The sequence below is a fragment of the Rattus norvegicus genome, chromosome 7, assembly GCF_021556685.1.
Source record: "Rattus norvegicus strain SHRSP/BbbUtx chromosome 7, alternate assembly SHRSP_T2T, whole genome shotgun sequence".
Lineage (NCBI taxonomy): Eukaryota > Metazoa > Chordata > Mammalia > Rodentia > Muridae > Rattus > Rattus norvegicus.
In genome coordinates, this window is record NC_141540.1 from 125,775,484 (window position 1) to 125,794,203 (window position 18,720).

Here is an 18,720-nt window from a genome sequence, read left to right on the forward strand (position 1 = left end):
ATGTGCAACTGTGGTCAAAGGACAACGTTGTGGAAACTATTCTCCCCTTGAACCTTTATCTGGGATCTGGGGATTGAACTCAGGTCACGAGGCTACATGGCATGTACTTTACCCACAGAATCATCTCGCTGGAATTACTATTTCAATATACTACCAACATACAATTTAAAGCTGAAATTAAAAAACAATTCAATTTTCTAAGGAACACAAGATATGAAATGCTTAGGAACACATGTCATGAAATAGGCATAAGGCTAAATTTAACACTGAAAACTAAAGATTATTAATAAGTGAAATAAAAAATGACCTAAACTGCCTTTGTATCTGCCTGCCTTTTTATCTTTCTGACAAGCTGGCTCTGTAAGACTCAAAGTGAGTCTTAACTACTGGGAGCCCCGCCCCCCCCCCCCAGTGAGACACAAGAACGGAGTTTGATGCGAATGCAAGAGGTCCTTTTCTGGCATGTTGGGGTCGACCTTCAATCAGCCCCTCCTGGCTAGTAACTAAAAGATCATAACTATACTCCTGGAGGAGATTCTGTCATTTCTGTCTTTGCAAAGCTTTGAAAAATACACTATGAGAGGAGCTCTGGCATCCGTGAAAGAACTGTGGTAGCTGTTATCTAGAGGCAAATGACCGTGTCTGGAGAGTCTACCACCAAAATGATGGAGACAGTGCCTTCCACAAAGGCCGGGAAGTATCACCTAACCACTGGAGACAAAGTACCACAGTTGCTATAACTGGCAGCAGGAATAAGGCAAAATCAGGAAGCTTTGATGTGCTTTACACAGGAAGACTCGGAGCAATCAGAACCCACGTTTTGTCTGGCAGTGCAAGGCACTCCTTCATTTGTCCTACAACAGAGTTTTTTTGGCTTGTATGGCAACTCTCAAGGTCACTTTGACCTAACAGATAAACACCCTTCCACACTGATTCTTCATTTACACAGATTCATAGATAGAAAACAATGAGACAGCTACATAATATAAAAACTAAGAAATGGGATCCAATGTAGTTACTGCATGCTTGGAAGGTGGAGCAGAATAATTTCAACAGAGATTCTGTGCCTTTCAAAGCTTAAAAATTTACTGTTGGCTACATACAGATAGTTTACCCATTATATTGTAAAAATGTAGAAACACTGTGGACAAAACTTGAATCCTTATTATCATTCCCCATTTTTGCTAGTTTAAATTCTAGTATATTATGTTTTCCTGTCTGTTGATTACTTTTAGATTTCAGTCAATTTATCATTATTCTGGTTTTGAGAGATGACAGTCAAAGTCACTGGAAGGAAGATTGGAATAGATTGTCTCCTACAAAAGGATGGCTCCTTGGCTTCCATTTTTAAAAGTATATTTGAAGAATTTACTCATAACATTTTGCACATGACTGAAAATGATAGAAAATTCATTCTGATGATTAAAATGCTATCTTATGCTTTAAATCATTAACTTTAATTATAGGAAGACTACATTAATATTTTAAAGGTCTGTTAATTTGTAAAATTTAAAAGTAACACACATTTGAAGAAGATATACAAATGGCCAATAAACAAATGGAAATGCTCAGGCTGGAGAGATGACTCAGTGGTTAAGAGCACTGACTGCTCTTCCAGAGGTCCTGAGTTCAATTCCCAGCAACCACAAGGTGGCTCACAACCATCTGTAATGGGATCTAATGTCCTCTTCTGGTGTGTCTGAAGACAGTAACAGTGAACTCATATACATAAAATAAATAAATAAATCTTTAAAAAACATAAAAAAGACCTAAAATATACAACATGTTTGTGGATCAGTGTTTAGTTGTCAATTCTTTTCAAGTTGGTCTCTAAATTCAATATGATCTGAGTAGAAGTCTCACAAGTTCTTTTTAATAATTGAAAACTGATTCTAAAATCTATGGTGAAATGTAAAGGACCTAGAACAGGAAGAAGGGTGATATGACTCTTCTACACTGATGTACTCTCAGTCCTTAGGAAGGGTGTCTAGCACATGAAAAGCACACAGTAAATACAAGTTGAATGAACGAATGCACAGAATATGAAGAATTACAGAGATTAACTGAAATATTGTTGATAAATTTGATTTGGGAGAAAACCTTTTTCTCTTTTTGTGGGAAGGGGAGAGAAGCTTTCTCTAATGTAGCCCTGGCTGTCCTGGAGCTTACTACATAGATCAGCCTGAAACTCAGAGAGATCTACCTGCCTCGACTCCTAAGTGCTGAGATTAAAGACACGTGCCATTGTACCAACAGCATTTTTTCAAACACATGTATTACTTCTATATTTCAACATATTTAAATAGACAATAGAGATATATGGCACAAAATTCAAAAGATGTTAGATTAACAAAAAGAAAAATGTCTCTTTTTCATCTCAGCCTTCCCAAAGGCAGCCCTGACCATTTCTAAACACATACATGTACATTCCCTATGGGGTATCATTTTTGTCTCCTGATCTTCTTCATGCTTTTTGACATATAATTTAAGTTTTTCTATATATTTGTATTTTATTTATTTGTTTGTGGTGTGTTTGTTTGTTTGTAGACAGTTTCTCCATGCAATAACTCTATCTGTCCTGGAACTCACTTAGCAGACTAGGCTGGCCTCAAACTCACAGAGATCCACCTGCCTCTGCCTCCCAGAACTAAAGGTGTGCACCACCACTGCCTGGCTTATTTTTAAATTTTTGTTTATGTGTCTTTGTCTGTATGTGTATGCTACATGCATATGGATGTTCACAGAGGCCAAAAAAGGGTGCTGTATGCCCTGGAGCTGAAGCCCTCCAACACCAGTGCTGGAAACTAAGCACTGTCCCTCAGCAGGAATAACCAGTAAACTTTGAGTGATTTCTCTAGCCCCAAGTGATTATTTTTAAAATTTGCTTATGACACATTCTACTATTTTTATGTCTTTATTTTTTTACATTAAGGTTTTGAGTTTAACTTACATTTTAATAAATGTAAGGAGTTAAAAAGGAATTTTATTTTTTTCGGAGCTGAGGACTGAACCCAGGGCCTTGTGCTTGCTAGGCAAGCGCTCTACCACTGAGCTAAATCCCCAACCCCAGGAATTGAATTTTAAAATCACATCTATCTCAATGTGATTTATTTTAAAAAAATACAACTTTTGTCCACTGACATTAAATATTAAGTAGCAAATCTCTCCTTATAGACAGGAGTATATTTCAGAATTGTACTTGTGAGCTAGTATCTCAAGGCATATAATGTTTTAAATTTGGGGAACTGTGGATTGGAGAGATGGCTTAGTGGTTAAGAGCTCTTGCTACCCTTTAGGAAGAGGGTTGAAGCAGGTCATGGTGGTGCAGGCCTTTAATCCTAGCATTTGGGAGGCAGAGTCAGGTGCATCTCTGCATTTGAGGCCAGCCTAGTTAACAGAGTGAGCTCCAGGGCAGTCCAAGCTGCACAGAGAAACCCTGTCTCAGAAAAACAAACAAACAAACAACAACACCCCCACACACAAAAAAAAAAGAAAAAAGAAAAAGAAAAAGAAAAAAGAGTTTGGTTCCCCAGCACACACAGTGTGGCTTCTAACTGCCTTTATCTCCAGCTCCAGGGATTCTGACACTCTTTTCTGTCCTCTATAGAAAGTCTCACACATGTGCATATAACATAATACATTCACATATAAACTTATATCTCTAACATAAAATAAAGAATAATATGGGAATTCTATTCTCATTCCTCATTACTTCCCTTCACATTTTTCTTGTTTACTTCATATGTGATCTTTAGAATTAGTATATTTCAAAATATGACCATATAGGTGGAATTTAAACTGTAGATTAACTTTGGAAGAAATCAACTTCTTTATAAAAAGACCTATTATGGTTTTCCTTTTTGTTCTAGTTACTAGCTTCTTCACCCTCTGTAGTATTAAATATCAAACTAAGGCAGAGCATATATATGCAAGGCAAATGTGATCAACTACCATGACATGAGCCCCCATAACTGAATACAACCTCCCTCAAGCACGATTCCTTCACATTAGGAGATAGTTTTCTTTGCATGTACACCAATACTGCTTACCGATCTTTTAAATAAAAATACCTTTTTTGATCATTTTCTTGCTGCTGTTTAACATGTTTGTTCTCAAATTCACGGATATTTTCCACACCAATTTCTTCACAGAAGTCTTGGAATATGTCATCTTCTACCTTTTAAATTATTTTAAAACAACTGACTTAATAACCACATTTAAAAAATAAACAAGCAGTGATTAAATATAACGTTTAGCTCATAGTTTTTAATGAATTAAGGCAAAAGGAAATCACTGCATTCAGCCCAGTGCTTTCTCTTTATCTGTACAAACCATGTTCATCTGTTTTCAAACAAACTTATTATTCAGAAAACTACATGAAAAAGCTCATGAATTGGCTTTAATATCCACTATTTGATATAAAGAGGTAGATATTCTATTTACTTTAGCAATGCCAAAATATAATAGTCTATATTTTTAAAAACCTTTCTGTTAAATGAGTAAACATCTTAAATAGTGAAAACAACTTGAGGTTAGAGCACAGTATCAGTAATAAATTCTAAAAAACTGGCATAATCTCAATCAACAAAGTATCTAGACTCAAATACAGTAGTGTTTTAATAGTAAATCATGTCAGAAACTTGTGGATTTTAGTTAAACAAGAATGTAATATGACTGATATAGCAGTAAACTACCACTAATCCCACTGGATAATCAAAATCATGGGAAACGACATAAGCTGGCTCTATGAGCCTCAGTACTGTCAGATCATACTTTATATTATGCTCTGTTCTGGGCATGAACAAGTACCAGTATCCAATGGATGACTTCCTAATCTAGTCTTGACTCGTAATCATATGTACACAGCCAAAAACCACAACTTTGGTCTAGAACTGTGTTCTATGTGCCATTTAATAACAAGTGCAGTTTTATTACCTTGTCTATCTTATCTTGAAATTCTTCAATCTTTTGTTGCTGTTTGTTGATTCCTTCGCTCAACATTGTACACTGAGAATCAATATTCAGTAATTCACTTTGTAGCTGAGATTGTTCCTAATAAGAAAAGAATTCTACTTAATAACACAACTATTTTATTTTTTATATAGTAAGGCTAAAAACATGATAGATGTCTTTTACAATAAATGAAGAGTCCTTAGTACAATGGATACAGGCACAGCCAAATAACATGATTAACTACTATAAAATTATCAAGGACTATAATATAGCCATAAACAAAGGATAAAATATTTATAATTATGTAATGTATTCAAGCATCATTCTTAAAATTCTACATTCTGATATAAATTTCCATCAAATTTTTGACAAGTTTACATTACCCGGTAAAATGTAGCAAGGTGCTTCTTTTTAATCATCTCTAGTTCATTTTGTGAATATTTGAGTCGTGTATTGGTTCCTTGTACTAATGCCTGTATTTGTTTCAGATCTGTTTCCTTGCGGAGCGTCTTCATTAACTCCTAAACAAAGAAATGTAAGAACATTTTACAGTGCAAGAGCACTTTTACTCTTTAGTGTTTTCATAAAAAAGACTTACTGATTTTACATACAATCATTCAACATCTTCCAGTAAGAGACAGGGTATGGGGAATGTAGAGATGTCTCAGTGACTAAGAGGACTGACTGCTTTTGCAGACAATGTGAGTTCAATTCCCAGCACCCACATGGTAACTCACAATCATCTGTTGCTCCAGTTCCAAGGAATCCAATGCCCCTTCTGGTCTCTGTAGGCAGACACTTAGGTGGTACACATGCTTATGTGCAGGCAAAACACACATATACATAAAAAGGAGTAAGGGTGCTGAAGAGAACACTTGATAGCTAAAAGCACTAGATGCTCTGACAGAGGACTCTGGTGCTCAATTCCCAGAGGGTAGCATATAACTGTGTCTCTAATCCCAAAGAGTGTGATGTCCTCTTCTGGCCTTCAAGCAAATAGCATTTATGTGGTGAATATTCACAATCAGGCAAAACCGCTCATATGATATATATGTACATAGTAAAGCTATGTATACATACTCATATGATATATGTATGCATAGTAAAGTTTCTAAATAAATATTGTTAAAACGTATACATATATCATATGAGTATTTCAACACACACATATATATCATAAAAATAAAATTTTAAATTACTGGGTGTGTAAAGTAACATTTGTCATCTGGAGTAAGACTACATACAACTTCCTCAAAAATTTAACACACTTTCCTACAGAAAATACAGGCATGAAAAGTGAAAAATGAGGGCTATCCCACCCAGTGCACATCATCAGTCTCTTTGGGATCATCTGACACATTTGTAGAACATCTTCTTGGAGCTTGCCTTCTTCATTCCCTTCTGCCTACTATTTCAACCACAAGTAAATGAAACACTGTACTTTTACTGTGAACCCTTAAAATATATAAACATATAAATGTTCCCATACTTATTGGTTTCTGAGAATTTGTTTTGGAAAGTTGGAATCACATGAAATGCGCTTTTCTGAACTATGCTTCTTTTGGTAATTTAAAATCTTTCTTTTGGTGGATGACTTCCAGAGTTATGACTGCTCCAAAATTATTAAAATACTCTCTTAATAATGGCATCCATTGTTTCTCTAGTATTGGTGTTTTATTTCATGCAAGATATTCACTACAGTGAGACTGACTAGTTAGAGGTATTATTGCTTTTATATTTAATGTCTATATGTAGTAGATAAATGTTCTTTTCACTAGGACTATGTATTGAATATTTCAACCTATTTATAAGAATAAACCAATCTCAATTTGTTTACTATCAAGAGCATGTCTCGACCATATGGATGTTGTCTTTCAGTCACTAATAGGATTCTTTTCCAAATATTTTTCATAGTTGAGTATGTGTGTCTATGTGTTTCCTGTGCTTGTGGAAGCTGGAAGAGGGCACCAAATTCCCTGGAGCTAGAGTTACAAGTGAGTATAAGCTGCCCCACATGGGTGCTGGGAAACAAACTCAGGTCTTCTGCTGTAGCAGCAAGATCTATCTCTTAACTGTTGAGCTATCTTGTATAAGACAGGGTTCTCTAGAGTAACAACTTATAGAATGAATCTCTCTATATAGAAAGGGGATTTATTAGAATGACTTACAGGCTGTGCTCTAGCTAATCAAACAGAGGCTATCTATGAAAGGAAAGCCCAAGAATTCGGTGACATCCATGACGCTGGATGTCTCAGCTAGTCTTCACTATGTCCTAGAATCCTGGAGAAGTAGGTTCTAATGCCAGTAAAGGAATGAATGGACTTGTTAGTGAGGGTGAGAGCAAGTGGACAAAGAGTAAAGCTTTTTCACATCTTTATAAAGGCTTCCAGTAGAAGGTGTGGCCCAGATTAGAAGTGGGTCTTCCACTCTCTAAGATCCAGATTAAAAGTGCATTTCCCACTTCAAATTGAGAAAAATCCATCATATGTGTGCTCTCCCTTTTTAGGTTTTAATTAATTCCAGATGTAGTCAGGTTGACAATCAAGAATAGCCATTACAAGTTCACCCTGTGTCAACCTGACACACATTATATCTTATGTCATGATTAATTTCCAAATGAAAACAATAACCAGGTCATAACTATGCCTTACATTATATAACTATCCTACTTACAACTGCAAACACATTATAAATTTAGAATAGGTAACAATATCCTTTGAGGGACATTCTTCTATAGTCTTAAATTTAAATATGATAACCATCGGTATTCTCTTAATTGATAATACATTACATGATAAGGAAATTGAAAAAACAAAAACACAATCTTAACAGACTATGACAGAAATATTCATGTCAATTATAAACCTTGTTTCTGCCACTGATCATGTGGTCTTAGCTAGTATTTGTAACTATCTTCCTCTACTACCCTTCTGTATTTTCTCCACCATCAGCATGCACTTCAGCAGGTGCTGGCTCTTTTCCTGGAGGTAAAACCCATATCTTTATTCCTGATGGATCTTGTGCTCTTTGTCATCCTTCCTGGATTAGGTTGTTGCAGTTTCCCATTGACTTTAATTAGAGAACATGATAGCACCAAGAGACACCCTAAAGGATCTCCTACACTCCAGACATAATTTTTAACTCCATTGTGGAGAAACAATCTAATTTCTCCATGGTAATTTGGATCAATCACCCATCCTAACACTGATACTCCTTTCTTAGCTTGTTGGCTTAAGGGATCAGAAACCCAAAAGTGGCTGGTGGGAAGAAGGAATCTGAGCTTCCAGTTCAATGGAACATTTGTGGCTCCTGGCAGGATTGCTCCACCACTCTGGAATCAAAACTTCTAGGCCAACAGAACTTAGGATTGTGAAAACAGAAAGCAAACGTTTTCCTAGTGGGTCACTGGGGGGGGGGGAATGAGTGAAACTACTCCCTTTTTCACCTCTTCATTCCTATTCTTGTGGATCCTGGTTATGGGAGAAAACTTATCACATACTGGAGATTGGTTCAAAGCATATATTGCCCCTGGAAAATCTTGTCCCAGCTCTCCATGCTGCTGCCACATAATTGGCACTGTAACTGTGTCTTCAAAAGGCCATTCCATCTTTCCATCAGGCCAGATGCTTCAGGATGGTGGGGAACATGGTAAAACCAGATGATTCCATGATCGTGGGCCCACTGTTGCACTTCTTTGGCTAAGAAATGCATTCCTTGGTCAGAAGCAATAATGTGTAGAATACCATGTCAGTGGATGAGGTATTACGTAAGTCCATGAATGGCGGGTTTGGCAGAAACAGTATGTACAGGAAAGGCAAATCCATAACCACATAGATATCTACTCCAGTAAGAAAAAAAGTGTTGTCCTTTCTACAGAGGAAATGGTCCAATGTAATAAACCTGCTACCAGGTCACTGGCTGGTTACCCTGAGGAATGGTGACATATCTGGCACTCAGCAGCAGCTATAGCCAGGTCAGTCTTGGTGAAAGGAAGTCTCTGTTGTTGTACCTATGCATAACTCCCATCTCTGCCATCATGAGCACTTTGTTTATAGGCTCACTGGGCAATGACAGGAATGGCTGTGAAAGAGACTGATTGTCTACAGAATGGGTCATCCTATCTACTTGATTATTGAACTCTTCAGCTGAAGTCACTTTTTGATAAGCATTTACATGACACATAAGTATCTTCATATCCTTCACTCATTGGAAAGATCTAGCCACATACTCCTTCCTCAGATGTCTTTCTCAACTATTTTCCAATCATGGTCTTCTCAAATCCCTGATAATCTAGTCAACCAATCCATTGGCTACAGCCCATGAAATCAATCAACAATCACACATCTGGCCATTTTTCCTTCCAAATAAAATACATGGACATGTATACTGCCTAAGCACACTGTCAAGATTTCCCTTCGATGGTGTCTTTCAGGGTTGTCCCAGGAAGGGTCTGTCATGCTGCAGCTTTCCACATCAGCAAACTATGCCCTAGTCTTCTCTTCCTCAGTTAGCCATGGAGGGCACATCCCAGTAGACTATAGGTAATGCTTGGTGGTGGACAGCATTTTTTTTTTTTTTGGTTCTTTTTTTCGGAGCTGGGGACCGAACTCAGGGCCTTGCGCTTCCTAGGCAAGCGCTCTACCACTGAGCTAAATCCCCAACCCCGGTGGACAGCATTTTAATGGATAGAAACCATAGGCATTTATGCAACTTCTTTTTGTAACTTGCTTGTGCCTCCAGAACCTGTTCAGACCCAATCATGTATATACAATTTCCATTGGGTAATGAACTGCTTCTATGTGGTCCTACATTTTGAACTGGCAGGTCAGATAATACATAGTTATGATCAGCAGTTCAGGTTGCATGGTAACTTGGTGGTCCATTGTAAAATACTCAGTTTCCACTAAGACTCAATAGTAGAGTAAGAGCTCTCTTTCAAAGGTAGAATAGTTGTTTGAAGATGATGGTTAAACCCTTGCTCCAAAATCCCAAAGTCTCTTTTGAAATTCATCTATAGGTTGCCAAAGGTTCCAAATAGTATCACTATTTGTCACTGATACCTTAAGTACCATTGGGTCTATAGGCTCATATGGTCCAAATTATAGAGCAGCTTGGACCTGTTGAAGAGCCTTCTCCTGTTCCAGGCCCCCGACAAAGTTAGCAGCTTTCTGAGTCACTTGTTATATTGGCTGTCTCCAGAATCCAAATTGGCCCACTAAACACGGTTTTTCCCCCCTGGGTGGGAGGGGCCAGGTACAATAACTTATCTTCACTTTAAAAGGAGTATCTCTACATACTTCAAACTGCTGAACTCCTACAAATTTTACTGATGTATAAGGCCCTTGAATTTTGGTTAGATTTATTTCCCATTCTCTGATGCACACACGTGGTTGCTACCTTCTGCTAACTTGGTCTAGTTAATATAATGTCATCAATATAATCACCAATGTGATATACTGACATAATTTATATTGTTATAACATATTGATATGAGAGATAAACTATCAAGAGGCCTTTAAGCAAAGTTATGGCACAGGGCTGGGCAGTTATATATCCTGAGGTAAAATATGCAACTGAAAGCAAATTGCTTCTGGTGGTCCTTATGGACAGGTACCAAGAAAAAGACACTTTTTCAATAGCTGAAACTACATACCAGGAGATGTGTTAATCTGTTCGAGTAAAGATACCACCTCTGGTACAACAGCTATAATGCAAGTCGCTACTTGACTGAGTGATTAAGTTTTTGCTAGTCAACTGTCATTCTCCATGATCTATCTGTCTTCTATACTAGCCAAATAGAGTTAAAGGGAGATGTGGTGGGACCACCACCCCTTAATCTTTCAAGTCTTTAATGATAAAACACTAATTTCTGTAGGTTCTGCATGGATGTGATTCTGTTTTTGATTCACTGTCACCGGGCAGTGACAACTCTAAAGGCTTCCATTTAAACTTCCAACCATAATAGCCCTCACTCCACAGGTCAAAGAACCAATGTGAGATTTCTGCCAACTGTATTGATTCTAATTATATATCCTAGGGTATAACCACAGGATGAGTTTGGGGACCCACTCAACCTCCAGTGAGTCAGTTAAGTCAAGACTCTATTAATTATCTGATCTCCATAAGTTCTTATGTTAACTGGAGGGCTATAATGTTTCTTGGGCTCTCCCAGAATCAGCATCAACTCAGAATGTATACAACAGACCTCACAAAGTCTGGTCATTTTATTTCCCCGGTGGACAGTTTGTTTTTTAAAAAACTGTATGAGCTTCCATATTAAACATAGAATCTCAGTAATGGCATATCAATACACTAAGCCTGATCCAGTTTGTGTTCCTTTGACCATTATTCCATGAATTAGCAAACTCCTTAAGCTCTTTATTAGTGTAGTGCACTTCTTCATGGACTACACTTTTACCTCTCCTCTAGAACCCTGCTTTGCCTTTAGTCTGGTTATAGGTCTTTTTTTTTTCCGGAGCTGAGGACCAAACCCAGGGCCTTGCACTTTCTAGGCAAGCGCTCTACCATTGAGCTAAATCCCCAACCATTAGAGGCAACTATTAATGAGCTCCAAAGGACACCAGTATAGTCAAAGATAGAAAAGGCAACATTTCAAAGGGTAACAGTATATCTTCTGCAGAAAGTGGGTCAAAGTTCTCAGCTTCAATAGGGTGAGTCCTCATATACAGCCTATTCCAAATTATAGGATCCCATTCTTTAACAATTAATGTCCTTACTTTAACTGCTAACACCCTTTAAGGCTGGGACTTGAATTTTTGCTATAATCCAACCAACCTTATAATGAAAACTGTGGTTTGATTTTTGCAACTTGAACTCTGTGGTTTCTGAAAAGATTCTCTTTCAGGAAACATTTAGAGATCTGTAGACTGTTAGTTAATACATAACTGGACCCAATTAATTTTTATCACTAAGTCCATTGTTGTCCTTTACCATATTCTGAGATGCTAGAAGTTTGTTAATTTTTTCTTAAAGTTCATAAATGCATTTGCCAATTTATCCACAGATAGTAGGAGCAACACATCACAATCATAATTTTTCTTATTTTTCCACAAACTGTCAAAAGTTTTGTATACAAAGTCGCCAAATTCGTTGCAACTCAATATTGGTTTATCAGGGTAGTTAAATGCATTTGTCTCCTTAAGTTTGTAAAATAGTTCACACTATGGGCTTTCAGTATTCTCCAAGCACCCAGAGGCTTCAGTAACTATAGGTGCTAACAAACTAGGAAGCTTATTTCAGATACTTAATATATTATTCATTCTTATAGTACTGTTGCTCTAGAACCAGCTCTAACACTAAAATCTGTATTAGGGTTCTCGAGAGCAAGAGAACTTATATAATGACTGTCTGTCTGTCTGTCTGTCTGTCTGTCTACCTGCCTGCCTGTCTGCCTATCTATCTATCTATCTATCTATCTATCTATCTATCTATCTATCTATCTATCTATCTATCTAAGGGATTTATTAGAATGACTTATAGGCTGGGATCTAACTAATTCAACAATGGCTGCTTATGAATGGAAGATCCAAGAATCTAGTAGTTCTGCAGTCCATGAGGTTGGATGTCTCAGCTGGTCTTCAGTATACAGAATCCCAAAGTAGGCTCAATGCCAAGGAAAGAATAGACTTGCTAGCAAGGTGAGAGCAATTTAGAAAAGTCTGGAAAAGATCGAAGCTTCCTTCTTCCATCCCTGGTATATTCTTCTAGCAGAAGATATGGTTCAGATTAGAGGAGGCTCTTCCCACATCAAACATCTGGGTTAGGAGTAAATCTTCTCAATTCAGATTAAACAAAACTCCCTCGGGTTGGGGATTTAGCTCAGTGGTAGAGCGCTTGCCTAGCAAGCGCAAGGCCCTGGGTTTGGTACCCAGCTCTGAAAAAAGAAAACAAAAAACAAAAAACAAAAAACTCCCTCCCCAGTGTGTCCTCCATTTTTGAACTTTAATTAATTCCAGATGTAATCAAGTTGATGACCAAGAATAGCTATCACATATCTCTTCAGCCCTAAACCAATTACTCTCTTAGTTGGTATTTCAATTAGACCTAGATATAAATTTTATAAAATGCTTTTTTTACACAGAAGCATATAACTTTTCCAATTACATCTTGGGTTACAAGTAAGTCCTAATTAGGTTTTATAATGCTGTGATAAAACAACATGACAACCGGGTAGTGGTACATGTTTTTCTTTAATCCCAGCATTCAAGAGGCAGAGAAAGGTGGATCTCTGAGTTCCAGGACAGCCTGACCTACACAGAGACAAACAGTCTCAAACAAAACAAATCAGAACAAAACAACCAACCAAAAAAACCCACTATGACCAAAAACAACTTGAGGAGTGAATGGTTTATTTCATTTTACACTTATAGGTAATAGTTTATTATTGAGGGGTCAGAGGAGGAACTCAAGGAGGGCAGGAATCTGGAGGCAAGAACTAATGGAGAAGCCATAGAAGAGTGTTTACTGGTTTTCTCCTCATGGCTTACTGAGCCTGCTTGTGTATAGAATACAATAACCCCAGCTCAGGGGTGGCTCTGCTCACAGTGAACTGTGCTTTCTCACATCAATCACTAATTAAGAAAAATACACCGACGGGGTTGGAGATATGGCTCAGCAGTTAAGAGCACTGATTGTTCTACCAGAGGTCCTGAGTTCAATTCCCAGCAACCACATGGTGGTTCACAACCATCTGTAATAAGATCTGATGCCCTCTTCTGGTGTGTCTGAAGACAAGAGACAGTGTACTCACATGCATAAAATAAGTAAATATATATTTAAAAAGAAAAAAGAAAAATACACCCGACACCAGTATGGTAAGAACATTTTCTCAATTGAGTTTTTCTCTTCCAAAACAACTCTGGCTTATGTCAGTTTGTTATAAAACCAATCAGCAAAGTGTAATATCAAAAAGAAAATACATGTTTTTAGAACAAATTTTAGAGTCATACATATTTTCTTATTACATTGATCAAGATTCTATATTGACATTTTATTTAGAAACTATACCCTTGGAGCTGGAGAAACTGCTTAGAGGTTAAGAACACTGGTTGCCATTGCAGAGGACCTGGGTTCTATTCTCAGCACCCACATGGTAGCTTACAACCCTCTGTAAATCCAGTTCCTAGAAGAGAATCCAATGTCCTCTTCTAGCATCTTTGGGTATCCCTTATATGTATACATGTACAAGTACACACATATGCATGCAAACATAAATAATAAAATAAATCTTGTAATAAAATTTTTGAGAAAGTGTCTCAATATATAGTTCTCCCTGTCTAAGAGCTCACTACATAAATCAAGTTGGCCTAGAATGCACAGAGATCTACCTGCTCTGTTTTTGCCTCCAAAGTGCTAAGATTAAAGGTGTGTGCTACCACACCCAGCTAAAATAAATCTTTTTTAAAAATGTGAAGAAATTCTATACCACATACAGGAGTAAGTACTAATTTAGTTATTATATAAATAACTTAAAATAGGTAGTAATACTTAATACAAAAATGTGTATAGGAAGCTGCATGTGGTGGCACATGCCTATAATCCCAGCACTCAGGAGGCAGAGGAAAGTGAGGCCAGATTAGTCTACACAGTGAGTTCCAGGATAGCCAAGTTAGCACTTGTCTCAAAAAAACCACAAAAGAAAAATAAAAAGGTACAGTTAACAAGCAATTTAAAGAACTTATTTAAATAAGAAAAAATACTTAGTTTTTGCATAATTATTTTCCATAATATTTTATAATTTTTACGATGAGGATTTACCTTTAGCTCTTGGACAAGTTGGTTTCTTTTATCTCTTAGACTGTGTAACTCCTTCTCATCCCAACACAGAGCTTTGTGCTTTAAGTCACTTGACCCTCCTGAGATCACTCCAGATTTCAAAAACAGTGTTCCATCAAGTGCTACTGCCTACATCATAAAAACATTTTACCTTAGAGAAATGTATTTTAAGATACTTCTTGTAGCCGAGATTTTGTGGATGTGAAAAACACTTCCTAGGCAAGTGGTAGAGCACTTGAACCCAGTGCAAGGCCCTGGGTTCAGTCTCCAGCTCCGGAAAAAACAAACAAACATCAAAAAAAAACCCAAACAAACAAACAAACAAACAAAAAACATTTCCTGAACTTTACTAATAAAATACTGATTTTTAAAGGAATACAAACCACAAATATAAAACTTATTTTACTAAAACTTGGCAACATATTAAAAGCCACTATACAGGTTTAAAATAAGCTGTATATTAGGTCCAAACATACATAATACTGAGATACAAAACCATATTTAATATTAAATCATTTGCAATACATAATCCTTTGTTTTGAAGATTTTGACATATATTATTAACAGCATATTACGAAAATGACTTAATAACTTTAGGATATTCCCAAACAATTGTATTCTCCAAAATAAATACAGAATGAAACTTGAGTCAAGGTATAAAATTATCCAGAGTTTACATCACTCTAAGTGAGTGCTTTAATGAAATAAATTAATCAATTTTCAACATTTTATAATGTTTCTACTGAATTAGAATAAGAAATGTTCCTGGCCTTAGCCTCCCAATTGCTTTCCTAAGAGGCAATAAAAATGCATATATAAATTCTTAGGTATTTCCCTGAGAAATATTTGCGTGTACAAATGCCTTCAGGCATCATACTACACATTAGCGTACAAAAACGTAAAGCCACAGTCAAAAGCATACTAGACGAGCACTCTACCCTCTCAGCTTTACATAATGTTCTTTTGCTGATGATATCTTTTTTCCTTAGATTTTAAAGACTTAAACATTTGTGTATGAATGTTTTGATTTTGTGTGCCATGTGCATTTTTGGTGCCTGTGGAGGCTAAAAGATGGCATCAGATTCTCTATAATTATGAATACAGGACTTGTAGATGGTAGTGTGCATGCTGAGAACTGAACCCAGGTCTTCTGGACGGCAATAAGTGCTCTAAATTGCTGAGCCATTTCTCCAGCCCTGTGAGAAGCTATGTTTTTTGCTTTGTTTTGTTTTTGAGACAGAGTCTTATGTAGTTCAAACTGGTCTGAAATACACTGGATAGCCAAGGATGAGCTTGAACTACTGACCCTCCTACCTCTGCCTCCCAAGTCCTGAGCTTACAGGTGTTTGCCACCATGTCTATCAGAATTGCTAATTTTACATTATACTGTTTGTAGGTATTGTATGTAATTTATGTGTGCTATATATTTAAACAAACCAGACTATTTTGTAATGTCATTTGAAATGTAAAGTTTTAAAATACTGAAGTCTATAGAAAATCAAAAGTACAAATTGAAAATTAAAGAGTTTCTGTGAGGGGATTTAGCTCAGTGGTAGAGCGCTTGCCTTGGAAACGCAAGGCCCTGGGTTCGGTCCCCAGCTCCGAAAAAAAAAGAACCAAAAAAAAAAAAAAAAAAAAAAGAGTTTCTGTGAAAATGTGGTATCTATTCAAATCATTTTACTAAACCTAAAATACAGAAAATGTTTTTAAATTTCTGAAATACTGTTGATATGCAAAGAAACCAGAATAAAATTTTCAAATACTAAGAACATGTTACTATATGAGATAAAGCATGTTGCTGTGAACAAGAAATAAATTGTAAATATGAGTTAAATTAAGGGACAAATCACCTTATCTTCAAGTGGCCTTTTAAAACTGAGTTTATGATCTTCAAAAATCTATTTTAAGGGGCTTGAGAGATGGCCCAGTGGTTAAGAGCATTGGTTGCTTCCAGAAGACCTAAGTTAGATCCCCAGGATCCACATGGAAGCTTACAATATAATTCCAGTCCCAAGAAAGCTGATAACCCTTTCTGGCCTCCATGGGTACTGAGCACACATATAGGGCACAGATATACATGCAGAGGCAAAACACCCATATACATAAAATAAAAACCTATTGTATAAATATACAGCATTAATCATTTTAGAAAAATGCTAAATTTAAGAATGGAAATTCTCAGAAGAAAAGCTTATCTTGTATTGATTTTTGATACTAGACATTCTAGATAACTGTTAATTGTTCATGAAGTGGCTACCACTTGCTGATTATTCCCTAGGTATTCTGCAGTACAATGCTTGATGTCACTTAATGTAAGCTTCATAATTATAGTTATGTATTATTAGTATTATTAGTATTATCTCCTCAGTTTTAGATAAGAAAATTAAGAGTTCAGGAAATTACCTAAAGTCACATAACTACTTACTGTATAGCATCACCAGTCAGCCTTATTTCATGGCTTATGCACTTAAGCAATGGTATACTTTATAAAATAAAAATACATAATTACTTGGGCAATAATTTTAGCATTATTCAACTAAATATAAATTGTCCATGTAAGAAAAAATATGTATTTGTGTGTGTGCATGCATGTATGGGATATATGTGTAATGTGCATGAATGTAGAGGCCAGAGCAGGATATGGGGTCTCATGTCTATTGCTCTCTGTCTTACTATTCTGAGACAGTTTTTCATTAAACCAGAAGCTTGTTATTTATATTAAACAGCTAGATCTTGGGATCCAAATGTCTCTACCTTCTAATGCTAGAGTTGCAGGTATGTTGAGTCATGCTTGGTTTATGTGAGTGTTATGGATTTGAAATCAGGTCTGCATGCTCGTAGAGGAAGCATTCTTAGTCATTAAGTCATCTCCTCTGTCCCTAAAATATTTATTTTTAAAAGAAAAATTACTCCCGTGAAAGATTAGTACTCAGTAACATCTCAACTGTGCCATTTTAAATATAATTGTGTTAAGCTTCAGTGTACAAAGTATTCCTATTAAGTCATCTAAGAACAAAAAATGTAAAGTAAGGAACAAAAAAATCTTTCCTGCTCTTTAAACGTAATACAATGCAGGGAAAATACAGGGATCAACAAGGACATTTATTCCACACAAGGGGAAAAACCCAAATGCCTTAAAATACTGAAATAAATCAAATTTCTAAAATACAATGTGTGATATAGAGAACGTTACAGAAGTGAATTTTTACAAAACTAAACGGAAGAGCTGAAGATGTACTTAGTTGGTGGAGAGAGTACTTGCCTAAACATACAGTGCCCTGAGTTCAATCTTTAGTATCCGCAGACAGGCACGATAATGCATGTCTCTGATCCCAGCACTTGGGAGGCAGAAGCAGGGAGAGCATAGTTATCAGTTATCCTCAGCAATATAACAAGCTCAAGGCCAGTCTGGGCTACATGACCCTGTCTCAAAACAAAAATCATCAAATGAAAGCATCTTAGGCTTCCCTAGCTGGTTTTCCTTATTAAAAAGAACATACTAGTAAAGGGGTGGGGGAGGTAAAGACCAAACTAATGAATGAATGAACACACTTCAACTTAGTTGGAACAGTGTTCAGGTCTCTCACCTTTCGTCTTTCAGGTCCACCAAATGCAATATGTCTTGCCTCTTCCACAGTCTCACAGACAAGGCCATTTCCACAAACAAACTGAATCACTTTCTTCAGCTGAGGAAACTGGGTCTTTATAACATCGATCATCATCTTACAGCCTTTAATTTCCCTTAGTCGTTCATTGATTGGCTTGATCTGAAGGGTTTAAAGGAAAATTGGTATATTAACAACACTAAAATAAAAACCAAATGCTTTTTATATTCTTTCCACAGTATAGCCAAGGCTTGATAACATGCTCTTCTAATGCAATGCACTTGCAGTAAAAACATGAGAAACTGTATCCCACATTATGACATGTAATATTTTTCAAAAATAGGAAAACTTCATCAAAAGCCACAAG

General features: G+C 36.6%; 1 protein-coding gene across 3 annotated transcripts in view; it reads right to left on the minus strand.

The window, feature by feature from the left end:
* Smc1b (structural maintenance of chromosomes 1B) overlaps nt 1-18,720 on the minus strand; it is a 61,810-nt gene that overhangs the window by 23,114 nt on the left and 19,976 nt on the right. For all 3 annotated transcript variants that reach the window (NM_001130498.1, XM_087556598.1, XM_087556597.1), the window contains 5 exon segments: nt 4,071-4,177; nt 4,936-5,052; nt 5,337-5,474; nt 14,731-14,877; nt 18,336-18,515. In NM_001130498.1, coding sequence (NP_001123970.1) covers nt 4,071-4,177; nt 4,936-5,052; nt 5,337-5,474; nt 14,731-14,877; nt 18,336-18,515 — 689 coding nt within the window.